The 15,832-nt window shown below is 42.0% G+C and overlaps 1 protein-coding gene across 5 annotated transcripts in view; it reads left to right on the forward strand.

Moving 5' to 3' along the window:
- The window catches only part of DRP2 (dystrophin related protein 2), a 4,029,288-nt gene that overhangs the window by 3,180,342 nt on the left and 833,114 nt on the right, over positions 1 to 15,832 (forward strand). For all 5 annotated transcript variants that reach the window (XM_044057118.1, XM_044057116.1, XM_044057114.1 and 2 more), the window contains one exon: positions 3,195 to 3,269. In XM_044057118.1, coding sequence (XP_043913053.1) covers positions 3,195 to 3,269 — 75 coding nt within the window. The remainder of the gene's footprint in view (positions 1 to 3,194; positions 3,270 to 15,832) is intronic.

Here is a 15,832-nt window from a genome sequence, read left to right on the forward strand (position 1 = left end):
GCTTTGTGCCCACTGAATGGCACACAGCAACAGTTATCCCACTCCACAAAGGGGGAGCCATCACTGATCCCGGGAACTATCGACCTATTAGCCTGATGAGCCTGGTCTGCAAGGCCAAGGAACGTATCATCATGGAACTCATAAACAAAGACATTGGTAACCTCCAATTTCTGGATACCACCCAGTTCGGGTTTGTGAAAGGCAGATCATGCCTCCTGAACCTGATCGACTTCTTTGAGGCAGTCACCAAAGCCATAGATGAGGGTAAGGTGGTTCACACTGCCAATCTTAACCTCGCCAAGGCATTCGACACCATCCCCCATTCTGGAATTATAGCCAAACTCACTAAACTAGGTATAAATCCCTACATCACAAGATGGGTTGCCAACTGGCTCACTGACAGAACCCACACTGTAAAAGTTGCAAACTCCAAATCTGACCTCAAAGCAGTGACAAGTGGAGTACCACAGGGTTCCATCCTGGGACCTCTCCTGTTTGGTATCTACTTCTCTGAAGTACAGGCTAACACAGAAGGCCTCTGGCTAATGATGTTCGCAGATGACTGCAAACTAGGAGCCATAGTTAAGTCCCCAAATGATGTGGACATCCTACAGAAGGGCCTCGCTGAGACAGATGCCTGGTGTCAGAGCCATGGCCTCAAGCTCAATGCCAAAAAGTGCAGTGTCATCCCCTTTGGTAAAAACTCTGTACCCATGAACTACCACATAGGCAGCAATCTACTTAACACCAAATGTGTAATAAGACACCTTGGGACCCAGGTGGACAGTAGTCCCTCCTTTGATAGTCACATCGCCACAGTAGTCAGGAAGTCCTTCTACATGGCACACCTCATCATAAAATGGTTCTAATCCAGGAGAAAAGAGGTCATTGTTCCCCTCTACTCTACACTCATTAGACCCGTTATAGAGTACGATGCCCCTTTTGGAATGTACCTCACAAGATATCTGCAGCAGCTGGAAGGCCACAGAAGTACCTCACAAAGAGGATTACTGGCATCAAACAAATGCCCTACACTGACCGCCTTAAAAACTCCAACTTTACTCCGTAGCATATCGCCTACTCCGAGGTGATCTCTGCCTAACATATAAAGCTATGTCAAACCCAGAGCTGTTGGACATGCTAGGGACCTAAACCTTGTCACCACAATAAACAGGACATGCTGGAGGGATAGATTCCTGTCCCAGAGACTTCCCATACTCTGGAAAAGGCTACCCATCTATGTCAAGCAAAGCTCTTCATTAGCATTCTTCAAGAAAAATCTTGATAAGTGGATGGGAAATAGGAAATACACCCCGGGGATCACTTCTATGTCTCTGCTCAACAGTGGCACAAGAAAATAACCCTCTTGGGTGGCGTAAGCCAGGGAACCTTGTTGGCTAGGCTTACATAGGCCCTTGAGCCAATAGCCTAGTACCTAGCTATGAAGCTATGAACCTATATCTGAGAAAATGTTTCAGTTACTATTACTAAAAACAAAACAGTTTCATGCAATAACAGTTAAAAAATTAAAATGTGTAGTTGAGACAGTTTTAAGTACTGGATCAATTTATGGCTAGAATGTACTACTAAAAGCAAAAGGAACAGTTGCCATTAATTGTGGTGAAAGGAGATGGTCCTGCTTTGTGGAGGAGGAATTGATCATGAAAGCTGGTTTTAAACTAGAAACACACAGTCTGTTAGTTAAGGTAAGATAAATGGATGAGTCTACTGAAGATGCCTTAGAAATGCATGCTGAGAAGCTCTATTGTAAACTAAGCACATTGCATGGTGTGAAAACTGCATTTAGTGAATCCCAATGTTTCTGGAAAGTTCTATAAGATTTGACCCCCTGCTATTCACAATAATGGAGACAGTTGAAAAAAGAGAAAGATTAAAAAAAGAAAAGCTTGTTAATTCAGTGAAGCATGGTAAATGTGTTGTGTCTGTTGTTCCAGAGTAGTAAAGAGGGATAGTTTAAATTATGTGGATGGCAATTAGAAGTTAACTATAAATCAAACTGCTACTATAGAAGTATATGTCCTACAGAGACATAAACAGTTAGTGAACATGTAGATTGGTAGAACTGTGTTTTCAGAAACTATTTTAGGATCTCCTTTTCAAGTGTTGTAGGATATATTCAAATAAATACATAATTAGCATGTACAGGTGCTAATAGATTGCCCTTTGTTGTACATTCTGCACAATTCATTTTCAAAAAAATAATGCAACATTTTTTGAAATTGTGGTATATTCAAATAATTTATTATCCACTAGAGAGACAAACATTGAGTGTCTCAGTAACAAAGAGCTGCAAGGACTGCAGGAATGTAATCTAGGATTCAAAAATCAAATGCAAATCTGGCATGTCATCGACTGAGTTTTGGGCATGTTACTGATAAAAAGGTGTATTTGTGTTTTTCTTAAAAAGGTACATGTTGTGCCCTAAAATAAGCATATTGAAACAGGAAGTGAGCAGTTACTTCCTAACACAAAGACAGTATGTCAAAATAAACAACAGGTAGTAAAATTCAAGGCACTATATGTTTAAAGGTGGAAAGTGAGAAAACTAAAGGATGGGATATCCTCGAAAGTCCACTAGGGTCAATTCTCAAGGTGGGAAAGGAAAGGATAGGGGAGAAAAGAGGCAAAAAAGAAGACTCTAAATAAATGTTGCAGTGAAGCATTTGCAGAGAGTTGTTTCAGCAAGATAACCATAACATGACATCACAATTGCATTAAAAACTTAGGATTTTTATCAGACATTCCTTTACTTATAATGATGCTTGGTCATTTTATTAAATAATAATAATAATATAGCATGTTTGGCACAAGTCTACCCTTTTATAAGAGATGCTATCCTATCAGGTGCAAGTTTTACAAAAACAAATCAAGCTTTGGATATAAAATGTAAGAGATGAAGCCATAGATTAAAAAAATAGTACTGTTTAATGTTGTCTGTGGTAACCTCACTCTAATTAAGTTTTTCTGAGAGATTGCTTCTGCAAACTGTTTTCTACAAACAGTACATTCTTTCTGTATAACTGAAAGTATTGTTGCTTCCCACTGCAATTCATAATTGTTTATCAACTGTAGGGAGAAGCGGTATCCCTGAAAGACTGGAAATGTATCACATGTTTTAAGAGACGTGTCCAGCATTTATATAAGAAATAATTTGTGTCTTTTCCTTCTGGCAGCTGATCTGAATAACATCAAGTTCTCGGCCTACAGAACTGCCATGAAGTTGAAAAAAGTCCAGAAGACTCTGCGCTGTGAGCATACATTTTTAATTTCTATCTTATTTTATATTCCTTTCATTCTGTTTATTTCTGCCATTCTTTGTTTACCTCTGTTTTGAAAGCCCAGCTGCATATATGTAAACATAAGCTTTCCATCTGTGCTCTGCTAGAATAATCCTGAAAGTTATAGCAGCATTTACATAATGTCATAGAAAACTTATGCAATGTGTAAGTCATTTACAGTGCTTATTCTCTGGGTGATATTTCTTAACCGTGCACAAGGCTGCAGAACTGTAAATAAATCTTGAGGTTTCTTTTACATTAAAATGTATTTTCATCTTCATAATCATAACTGGTTCTTAACATTTCCCTTATGTGACCTGATTTTAAAGGGATTGCAGCATTTTACAGTTTGATTAAAGTCATGTTTCTCTTTTACAGCAAGCAAGTAATATTGTCCCCTTGATATTAAGTTTAGGTTATATGCTCCACTTGTTAAAATTAGAGTCTCCTGGGTCACATAATAAAATGTAGAATGTGTATTTTTATAACAGATTACTTCAATGTAGAATGTATTTTTTTATAACAGATTATTTAAGTGTTTAAACTAGCTTCATACAAGACACTGAGAATGCTTTCAGGATAACATCTGGTGACTGAAATGATTTTAGTTGGGTATATGGTATCTGGATTTTTTTTCTTCTAACTGTTAATTGAATTTGATTTATTATACTACACTCTGATCTGAACCTGAAAATAAAAGTTCTATTAATAATTAATTCCTACCAATGGAGCTGTTGAAGTCCATACTCTTAACTTCCAATGGTTGTGTCCTTAGCCTTATCAAATATCACATTACATCCTCACAGAGCAAGCAAATGCTTTTTTATCTCTAGGAACATAAGTATTACTAAAGAACTGTACATGGCAAACTGCTGAGAATAATCTAATCTTTATACAGCAATAGGGTAGCATTCATTAGATTCTAGGTCTTAGACTGTTTTTTATAAATCACAATGACTGGCAGAGAACCACAGCTATGACTTCTTAAAAAGCTGCTTTCTGTACTAAGAGTATAGAATTTGAATTTTTGCACATTTATTTGACTTCTGAGTGACCTTGAGACAGTCAGTTAACCAGATAGTTCTTTGAGGTATTTCTGAATTTGGACTAGGGTTCTTAATGGTCTCCTCGACAGCATGCTTAGTAACTTCCTATGAATCCTGCAATAGATAGCAATTAGTATGTTTTTGTAATTTTAACCACTTTCACAACCGTAGTAACCATTCAAGTAACACACACACTGCTATAAAGCAGTTTGTTCTTCCAGCTGTGAGGTTTCTTGTGAACCTAAGCAGTTGTGTTTGTGTTGCTTAGTTGTACGGATATTTAAAAAATGTTGGCATATAAATACTTGAATATGAACACCAATTAATGTCTCTTCATTGGCACTAGGCATAGGTCAAGTATCAATGCAACTGTATTACCTATCATGTAAGCTTTGAGATAAAATCTCTCAAGTCTTTTATGTAGTATGGATATGTAATTGTTGCTTTAAATATAAAGAGGCAATATTGGAGACCTACAGACATCAGTAGGTTGAGCCAAATCCCTGGTGACATCGCAAAAGTATAATGAATATACTTGCAGTACATAAAGCTGCTGTTATTCTTTGCTTGTAATAGTGTAAACAGAAACTGTGATAATTTATGGATTTCTGGAGTCATGTACTAGATGTTTTGTCAATGCTTGGCCCATCTTTTTATTTTTATTTTAATTCATTGTCAGTGTTGTACTTCAGTGATTTTTGTAGGGCATTCCTAGTCTAAAGTCCTGCATTGCTTCCCTAAGACTGTTACTTGCTGCCTGGGGATGCACTTATACACTGCATTGCCCTGTTAGAATAACACAGACTTTGCTGGTAAATAAGGGTCACTTGTCCCTCCAAGTCTGCCAGTTTTTCTACCTATTTGATAAGCTATAAATCTAACTTCACCTATAACTGATCATTCCTGGGAATGTGTAATTACTTCAAATGTCTTTTTGCCAACATGGTTTAATGCAACTGCCAGGCATTAAAAAAGCACTTAGTTGAAGTACTTATTTAACATTATAGCAAACTTTGTAAGTGTAGGTAATATACCACAGCATGGACCATAAGGAAATGGTTATATTTAAATTCTGGCATTAAAGTAGGGAAGGTATCTATCCTGCAAAAAGCAATGTTGTGTACACATGTGGTAAAACAAGGGAATTCTGTGCAGCTGAAAATAAATTGTTATATTTAGTACCAAAGTTCTGCAGCTGATGCATTCAAAAGCATGAAATACCTTTGCTGGGGGAGGATGACTGAGATATCGATCTGTGTACTGGTAGAATATTTGCTAATATGACAACTTTATTTGGTGGTCAATGGCAGAGTCTTGCAGGTGTGTCTGTAAACAGCTTTCAAGTGTCCAGTATAAGCTGGAAGGAATTAATTGCCATTAGCATTCTCTTTTTGATATGTGTATTAATATGGTTTTGCAATGATATTTTCATTGTTTGGTGGACCTGATATATAGTCATTGGTCACACTAATGCATTGCAGTTTTCATGAATGGAAACATAATGAACAATGTACAGTTCAATAACTTCCCCCATGAGGTGTGTGGTGCCCCTGGATGTAGTACTTGCAAAAGCTGAGAAAAGTTCTGAAAATCCCCAGTACACTATCAATATCCTTTTTAGATGTCTTACAGTAAACTGCTACAATAATCTGTGGTAGTGCAACATACAAGTAATATGTTTTAAAATATCCAAAAAATTGCTGGCATGGGAGAAATGCTAGGACACCAGAAGCCACGAGGTTAATAAAATAACACACTTATTTAAAAAAATGTTGATAAAATTGCACACTTATTTTTTTTTTTAAAGTTCCATAAATCCATGTTGTTAAGAAAAGATGTAATGGGATCCTATCTCGCCTACATTCATAACTGATGGGCTCGGAGCCAATCCATCGGCTCCGACTCGGCCAACTAGTACACTAGAACGAAGTCTCTTATTGGCTGGGCTACCCTCTATCCCAGGATGCACCACACCTGCTTCCCCAGATCTCGTTTGCCGCTTTACAAGCTGGACGTGGTCTCGACTTGGCTGGAGCTAAGTGGTCTCTTTTTACCTTTTACTGGTCTTTGACCTTGGGGTTTCTTCTCTACATTTAATACAACAGCTGTTTTAACGGCTATTTTGTGTATTTTGTGTATATTGTGTATTTCTGTGAAATTTTGTGTGTGAGTGATTGACTTGATATTTCTATATCGCTGTCGGGCAAGGCCCGTTTAAGTTAGAGGGCCTTTGCCCTACTTATTGAAGTTTGTGTAATTTTTTTTCTCTGGGCAAAGCCCGTTTAAGTTAGAGGGCCTTTGCCCGTTGTTGTTGTTGTTGTCTGCTTACTGTGTTTCTCTTGTGAGGTAAATCTCTCTCTGGAGAGCTCGTGCCATTGTTTTCTCGCGCTCTGCAGTTTGGCGCTAAGTTTTTTGTATTAGACACTGCCTATTTCCTAACAGACATGTCAAAAGAACAAAAGTCAGGTTTCAAAAAATGCACTAGGTGCAATTACAAAATGTCTATTACGGACAGTCACTCCATATGTGTGTATTACTTAGGACCTAAACATTTACAGGAGACATGTAGTGTGTGTCATGCTTTTTCCTCTAGGGTTCTTCAAGAGTGAAAAAATAAACTGATCTTGAAGGGTCTTATTAAGCCCTCTTTTGAGGAAGCCTTGGAGTCTTCTCCTACTGTGTCTAAAAAGAAAAGGTCGTCGGCTCCGACAAGTCCGTCGGAACCGACCGCCAAGAAGCATAAGTCGACCTCTTCTTCCTCGGCTCCACTGACTTCGGGGCCGAGGGTCGCAGGGTCTGCCTCGATGCCTCTTTCCTCGGCTCCATTAGTTTCGGAGCTGCAGGTTGGAGTATCGAGAGGCGAATCACCTCCATCGGTTCCGATGGTTTCGGAGCCAGTGGAGGTGTGCAGCTCAGACTCTTCCCCCTCGGCTTCGAAGAAAGCTCCTTTGGCGCCGATTGTTATTCATGCTGTGACGGATCCGGCGCCGATAGTGTTGGAGCCTTTTCGGAGCCGGTCCCCTACATTGTCGGAGCCGAGAGGAAAGTCGTCTCGCCCTTTATCTACCTCCTCTAAATCCTCAAAACTGTCGGATTCGGATTTGGATAGGGTTATTCAGAGGCTTTTCCAGTCTCCAGTTTTTGCTCAAATGGTCTCGGCTCCGGCCCAGTTGGCTTCGGAGCCGATCTCCCCTCCGAAGCACTCGATTCCTCCTCCAACCTCCTCGGAGCCGTTGGAGTCGGTGATGGTGGAGCAAGGCGGAGCCGTACGGTCAGAACCGAGACCCCTTCGAGGTCTATCGGCACCGACTATGGTTCCTACCCTGTCCTCGGGTTCAGGGTTTGGTACTGGGACTTCCTTAGCCGGGCCCGAGGGGAGCACCTTGGGACTGGGTGCCTCGGCACCTAGTCTTCCCCTCAGAGCATCGGCTGCCGGAATCCCTAGTGCCGTCGTGGCCTCTAGGCCAGTGATCTCCATGGAGTCTGGAGGTCCAGCCTTTGAGGCCATGAGGAGCGCACTGGCCATGTCCTTGCCGGCTCAGCAGGCTTCCACCTCACCGTCCCTAGACCTGGAGACTGGTGCTTCTGCCGTTTTGCAGTTCCCTGGCAGCGGGACCCCAGGGTCTGAGGATACCCCCATCGGGAGTTCCCTTCTTCCGGGGGGTCCATCCGAAACTGCTTCGGACGAGCCCCCACGGAAGAAATTGTGCAAGAGGAAGCACGTAGACTCCCAAGATGAGTCTGTCACATCGGACACTGACCTCGATGATGCGGAAGGATCCCCTAAATCATCTTCGGATGATGTCTCTTTCTCAGATATCCTTGAGATTCTGAGACAGAGAGGAGATTGGCAGGCCAAAACCCCTTCCGCTGAGGAGTCAGTCTTCCTCAAGGCCTTCGGGGCCCAGCCCTCCACCTCCTGGGTGTCTCCACCCTTCGATGAACTCCTTGATTTGGTTTCTCGAAGGGCTTGGGAACACCCTGATTCTGTGGAACCGGTGCCTGCGAGACCTAATAAATTTCTTTCAGCACCCCCCCCAGAAGGAATTTTTGACTAAAGGAGTTCCCGTAGATGCTATGGTGGTGGCATCTGCCACACAGCAGGACGTGGCAGAGGCTTCAACGTCTGTCCACCCTCCTAATAAAGATTCCAGGAGCATGGATAGGTACGGGAAGCGTACCCTTTCTTCAGCGGCCTTTACGTTACGGTCGCTGAATTACTTATGTCATTTTACAAGGCTCCAAAGGGACCTCCTTAAAGAACTAAGTGACTCCCTCACTGGTAATCTACCTGAGGCGCTAGCCCCCACTGTTGGCGCCCAGATGACTACCTTATTTTCCATCGTAAACTCGTCCATGAGGCTCATTTCGTATGCGGCCGAAGGGGCGAGTAGAGCAGCGGGAACAGGCGTTGCCCTCAGGAGACATGCCTGGTTACGCTTGTGTTCATTTGCGGAGGCCTTCAAGTCTTCCTTTGCCGACGCCCCCTTTGATGGTTCATCTTTGTTTGGACCCAAGGTGAAGGACACACTAACTCTGTGCGAGCAGGAGGGCAAGACCTTGACTGCCATTGGGGCCCGCTTTTCCGCTCCTTCTAGGCCTTACCCCAAGGCCCAGAGAGGAGGGAAAATGTGGTTCAGAAAAACTCAGAGGTCTTTCCCTACTCCACCCAGTGATCCCACCTCCAGAGGCAGGGGGGGGGATTCAGGAAGATGCCGCCCCAGAGGCGGCAGAGGCCCCCGTAACTCTGGAGACCGCAATTCCTTTCGTGGTTCTTCCTACACTCAACGTCCCTGAGTTTTTGCCCGACTATGCAGCTTCGGACCCAGTCGGGGGTCGTTTTGCGGAACACCCACAAGCTTGGGAAGCTATAACCAGCGACCAGTGGGTGCTCCGGATTATAACTGGAGGCTATCTCATCCCCTTCATCAAGCCCCCCCTTCCCTTAAGGGAAATCCCGGACGTGCCACCCAGTCAGCGGGATCAGGCAGCAATAGAGATTTCAAAGCTGCTAGAAAAAGGAGTCATCCAGCCTGTTCCCACCGACCAGATCGGATCAGGAACTTACTCAAGATTATTTTTGGTGCCAAAAAAGACAGGGGACTTCAGGCCCATTTTGGACCTCAGTTCATTAAATCATTTTGTGGAAAAGTCCAAATTCCGAATGGTCACCCTTCAATCCATTCTCCCACTGTTGGAGAAGGATGCATGGATGTGCTCCATAGATCTCCAGGACGCTTTCTATCACATTTTGATAGGTCAAGAGTCCAGGAGACATTTACGCTTCTGCCTGGGAGTCCGTCATTTCCAGTTCCGAGCACTGCCCTTTGGTCTCACCACAGCCCCCAGGGTGTTCACCAAGTGTCTGGCAGTGGTGACTGCTCACCTGAGGAGTCTAGGATTCCAAGTGTTTTCTTATCTAGACGACTGGCTCCTTACTGCCACCTCCAAGCATCTACTATTTCAGGCGCTCATGGCCACGGTCACCTTGGGCTGTTTCTTGGGAATTACGTTCAATTGGCAAAAATCTGTACTACAGCCATCTCAGCGTATTACTTTTATAGGCGCAGAGTTAGATACAAAAAGGATGCGCGCCTTCTTACCGGCAGCAAGAATTCAGGTTTTACAAAACCAAGTCAGATCCTGTCTCCCCCTATCAAGAGCTCCGGCCCATCTGATCCTACAACTGTTGGGCTCGATGGCATCAACTATACTCCTAGTCCCCTTAGCCAGACTCCACATGCGAATTCTGCAATGGCTTCTGTCGGTTCAATGGTCCTATCAGGAACTCCCCTTGAACCACTTAGTCATGATCACGGAGAGTTGCCGTCGGGATCTGCGTTGGCGGCTCCTCCGATCCAATCTCGACCAGGGGCGACCCTTTATTCCTCAGTCCCCCATTGCCACTGTGACCACAGATGCCTCCCAGGTAGGGTGGGGGGGTCATTACCTGGACAGGTCGGTCCAAGGCACATGGCAACTCCAGGAAGCGCATTTGCATATCAATATCCTGGAGATGAGAGCGGTACTCTTGGTACTACAAGCTCTCCATCACGCTCTCCCGCAAGGTCCGATTGCTATACTATCCGACAACATGTCGGTGGTTTGGTATATAAACAAGCAAGGTGGAACCAGGTCATACCCACTGTGCAGAGAAGCCATGAGACTTTGGCACTGGGCGGTAGCTACCAACCGCTTTCTAATGGCAACGCACATACCGGGGAAATCCAATGTGATTGCGGACAGACTAAGCAGGACCATTCTGTTACCCCACGAGTGGTCCCTCAACCAAAGAGTGGCTGCGAAAATCTTCGCTAAATGGGGTCTCCCTCACTGCGACTTGTTTGCCAGCCCCCTCAATGCGAAGTGCAGAGAGTTCTTCACTCTGATTCCCTCTCAGGGACAGATTCCCAGGGACGCTCTGACCCACATTTGGCCCCCCGGTCTTCTTTATGCCTTCCCTCCGGTTCCCCTCCTGCCAAGGGTGATACAGAAGGCGATTTACCTGGAGAGCAAAATGATTTTGATTGCCCCGCACTGGCCTCGTCAGGTTTGGTTTCCCTTCCTTCAGAGGTATGCGGTAGAAGGTCCATGGTTCTTGGACCCAGTGCCGGACCTGTTGACTCATCAGTCAGGACAATTTCACCCGTCTCTCAGGTCCTTGAGGTTGGCGGCATGGTTACTCCGCTTCCATCCTTAATCCGAGACAATTCCCTCTCTCTGGAGGTGATCCACATATTGTCTTCTTCTCACAAACCTTCCACTGTCAAACTCTATTCCAGCAAATGGAAAAGGTTCGCCTTTTCGGCTCAGCAACGAGGTATAGACCCCCTTACTGCCCCAGTATCGGAGGTTTTGAATTTTTTGGCCTCTCTTTTTCAATTGGGCTCTTCAGTTTCCACCATTAAGGTTCAGCTAGCGGCTATCTCTAATTTTCATGCTTCTTTTGACCCTTCATTGATGTCTCACAAACTTTGTAAGTCTTTCCTTAAAGGAGCATGGCTCCTTAGGCCCCCAATATCTCACCCTGTTCCCCCTTGGGACCTAAATGTGGTTCTTGCTGCCTTAACTGCCCACCCTTTCAAACCAGCTGCTACCTGCGATTTGAAATTTCTGTCCTGGAAAACTGCCTTTTTAGTGGCCATAACTTTGGCCAGGCGGGTTTCAGAACTTCAAGCTCTTTGTTCTGATCCTCCTTATTCGATATTTCACAAACATAGAGTGTCCCTGAAATTAAATCCCTCCTTTTTACCAAAGGTAGCTTCTTCATTCTGTATTCAACAGACTCTAGAGCTTCCTGTATTTTTTCCCGAGTTTTCTAATAACGCAGAATATATTCTTCATCAATTGGATGTCCATAGACAACTGCGTTTTTATTTGAATAGAACCGCTCAGACGTGGAAATCAAATCAACTGTTTGTTTCCTTTGCAATAAACAAATTGGGTCAACCAGTAGCTAAAACCTCCATAGCTAAATGGATTAAAGATTGCATATCTTTCGTTTATTCACAGGCTAACAAAGAGCTTCCCTTTCCAGTCAGGGCTCATTCTACCAGGGCAATGGCTACTTCTGTAGCTTTTCACTCCAAATTATCAATAGATGATATTTGTGCTGCGGCTACCTGGACTTCTCCGCACACTTTCATTTCTCATTACAAACTGGATGTGGTTTCTCGAGGCAGAGCTTCCTTTGGTTCCACAGTTCTCAGGAGTGTTTTCCAATGAGCCACCCGGGATTTAGGTGCTAGGGACGCTGTCCCATCAGTTATGAATGTAGAGATAGGATCCCATTACATCTTTTAGTTATGTACTTACCATAACCCGGATGTATGGGATCCATCTCGCCATTCATACGTACCTGCCCTCCTTCCCCCTTCCATTGGGGATTTAGAGGAAATGTAGTTCCATTGGAGATCTTCTCTTGAAGAACTTTAGTTGGTTGTAGTAACTACTATTTTTTCTGTGTTTGCATGTAAGTATGAAAGCAAACAAACAAGATCTGGGGAAGCAGGTGTGGTGCATCCTGGGATAGAGGGTAGCCCAGCCAATAAGAGACTTCATTCTAGTGTACTAGTTGGCCGAGTCGGAGCCGATGGATCGGCTCCGAGCCCATCAGTTATGAATGTAGGCGAGATGGATCCCATACATCCGAAGTTATGGTAAGTACATAACTAAAAGTTTTGCTTTGTTGTAATTGTTTAGTGTAATGTAGACTGCCTCCAATGTTCTCTGACACTGGGGGCAGTGCCTTTCTTGTTTATACATTTACTGTTAAGTGACCTTGAAAAGTTTTGTTAAACATTTCCATTTTTTTTTTTGTTTTCAAATTAGGTAGTGTCTTATAAACAAAATGTGGCTGTTGTGTATTCTCCAACCTAGTTATGAATTTTATCATTGCATTTAAAATATTTCAATTCTTCTTTATAATTTGCTTTATAATATGTGTTGTAGGGTTGTAACCTAATATTAATGCTTGTTCATACATAGTGGTGCTGTTTAGAGGTTTCCCCTTGTGATCTCTCTCAGGCATTGGCATTTTGTTGGCCATTTTCTCTGCTACTAAAGCCTACTTCCAAAAGGGGGATGTATTTAGTACCCTATTTTTTTAGGATATCATCACTTATAGAATGCACCAAACTAGGTGAATATCTTCTGTAGATAGGTATTTTCCAGTATTTTAAATTATTGAACTAATATCTCTTTCTGAGAAGACATCCTAGCAAAAGTATGAATCATCCTTTCAATAAACTCATTTTGGTTGTGTTGGGGTAGAACTGTTAAAACGCAAGTAGGTGTTGATGGGTTGTGTTGGGGTGGAACTGTTAAAATGTAAGTAGGTGTTAATGAATGTGGGCTTCCTAAATATGTTAGAAGAGAAGCCACCTACATTATGTGATATTGTGGTTTCAAAGTAATGGATCTCCTTGTACTCAGGTGAAAAGTAAATTTTGAAAAAAAAAATGTGGGTTGTTCATATAACTAACAAAATGTTGAGCCATCTCCAGTGTGTCCACCATAAAAATAAAGATATCATCCAGCTATCTCAAGTACAGGTTGCAGTACAGATAATAGTGGGAAGTAAAGATAAACATTTTCTCAAAGTACCAAATTATCCAATATTGGGGCACAAGCAGCACCCATTGCAACACCTTTAATTTGTTTCTACAGTTCACCTTCAAAAAAGATAAAATTGTTATCCAGGAACAAGTTCGTACAATTAATTTCTAGTGCTGTATGTGTAGTAAAATCCATTACAGTCTCATGAAAAAAATCCCAAACCTACATTTTGGGGTATACTGATAAAAAGGTCTACAACATCCACTGTGAGAAATAATGTGTTGGTAATGCACAAGTTGTTCACTAGTCAACCTAAAAATATATCCTATAAATCTTTAAGGATGTTGAAAATAAGTTTACAGTTCCATAAATGAAAATACATTTATGAACCCTGTGTTGTCAGTATATGCTGTAGAGGAGGAGTGTTGATGTTTTTGTAGACTTTAGGAATTTTGAATATTGTAGGAATCAGTGGATTTGAATTCTTTAAGAAGTCAAAAATGGAAGTGATGGTCATATTTTGTGGCAACCATTCTTCTAGCTGGAGGTCTAAACGTCTGTACACAATGTGAAATTAACTTTTGGAAATATGTGCATAAGTGGATTCATTCTGCAGTAGGGTGAACATTGCACTAGAATAGTCTATGGCATCCTAAATAACTACCACATCCCCTTCATCTGGTTTCATAACTCAAAAGGTCCTTTCTTTAATATTAAAGAGGAGGAGTTATTTTTCTTCTTTACTAAAGTTATACCCATGAATGGCATGCTTGTTACCAAAAAGTTGGTAAATATCCCTCTCAAAAGTGTAAAACCAGTGGATGTAAATTAGGATGGTAAGTACTTTTTGTCTTAAAATTCCTATAATCCTTAAAGGATGAATTCATGATAGTATCCAGTGTCTCTCCCCACCTGATTTATTGTTATTACCCATATTCAGTAGTAGTAGTAGTGGTAAATTAATTTTTCTAGTGTATAACTTAAATTATATCAAATAATCTATATCTGTCGCTTGTGAAGGGATGAACGTAAATCCCTTTTTTTAAAATGTTGTGGAGTAATGGAAAAGTAACTGTAATTAAAAATCCTAAAACCATTGTGAGTATGTACTATCCCCTCTTCTCCTAAAATAATATCTACCTCATTCTCCTCCCCACGTTTGAACTCCTCTCTTTGTTGCAATAACCCCATGACTGGTGGTGGGGTGGTTATAGCACTCCTTGTATCTTTGATTCACAGTGCATTCCAATCTCTGGAGGGGAGGAAATTCCACTGGGTCTGGAAAATCAGGTTCAGTATTGTCCCGAAATTTATTATGATTATAGTTAACATTGCTATCATAAATTGGTGTGGGAGCGCTTGGCTTGCCCAACCCTTCGTAATCTGTGTTAGTGGTACAACTTATTAAATTGTTGGATTCCACCTCGTTGAAATAATTTTCTTGTTGGTAATGTAATAAGCTGTTTTCCTTTGTATTGTTTCAAGTTTTTATTGAGCTTCTTATTTTTCCATATAATCACCATGTCAGTATTTGTCTACACCAGAAAATACCTTCTTTTAATTCTCTTTATAGTTCTCATACAATAGATCATTTGTGATATTGTTACTGAGGCTGTTAACCTCATCAGCTGCATTTCTTATAGATAATGTCATTGTTTTATTCATTAAAAAACAGAGAATCGTTTTCAGCCCCATTGGGGAACTTATAACATCTAAGCCCTTGTGGCACTACTTTAAGTTTCAGACATTCTCTTAAATAGTATTTGTCTAACTGAAGACTGAATCATCTAGAGCCAGATTTTACACCATTGAGTGGCTAGCCATGCCACGGCATGTTGTCTGTGATCTGTTTTCTCCTATCTTGAGGATACTGTGTACCACAGTAGATCCCCAAAGCAGTTGGTCTGTACAACTCTTCCGTCATAGGGCACCAGGTATAGTCTATGCTGCTTTCCACAGCTCCATTCATTGGTGAGTTTGAGATGGAAACACTAAGCATGTTTTTTAGAGGAGGAGGGAGCCCCTGGAGACACAGGGAACATGCAAACTCCAAACAGGCATTGGCCAGAGGTCAGGATCAAGCATTGTGCATGGGAGGCAAAAACTGTGACCATTATGCCAACTGGTTTCTAGCTGGTTTCTTAGCTGCCTTTAATACCTGCTGAACGCCATCAGGAAAAAGAGGTATTAAACTTCTGTCATCGAGGCAATGAGCTAAAGAAATAGGTGTTTTAAAGGTCAGGATACATCAAACAACCCCTGTCCTGTGTGAGTAAATCCATCTTATGACGAAGCCTGTGGTTATTGCTCCTGGCCATTTTTAGAGGAAGGGAGAAACCACAGGTGTGTAAGTAAATTGAACACAACACTAGATTTTTGAATGACCACTGCTGCAGTAGCCTTAACTATATGGGTTATATTATTCATAGG

Source organism: Protopterus annectens, chromosome 15.part0, assembly GCF_019279795.1.
Source record: "Protopterus annectens isolate FY-2018-M chromosome 15.part0, PAN1.0, whole genome shotgun sequence".
NCBI classification, from domain to species: Eukaryota; Metazoa; Chordata; order Ceratodontiformes; family Protopteridae; genus Protopterus; species Protopterus annectens.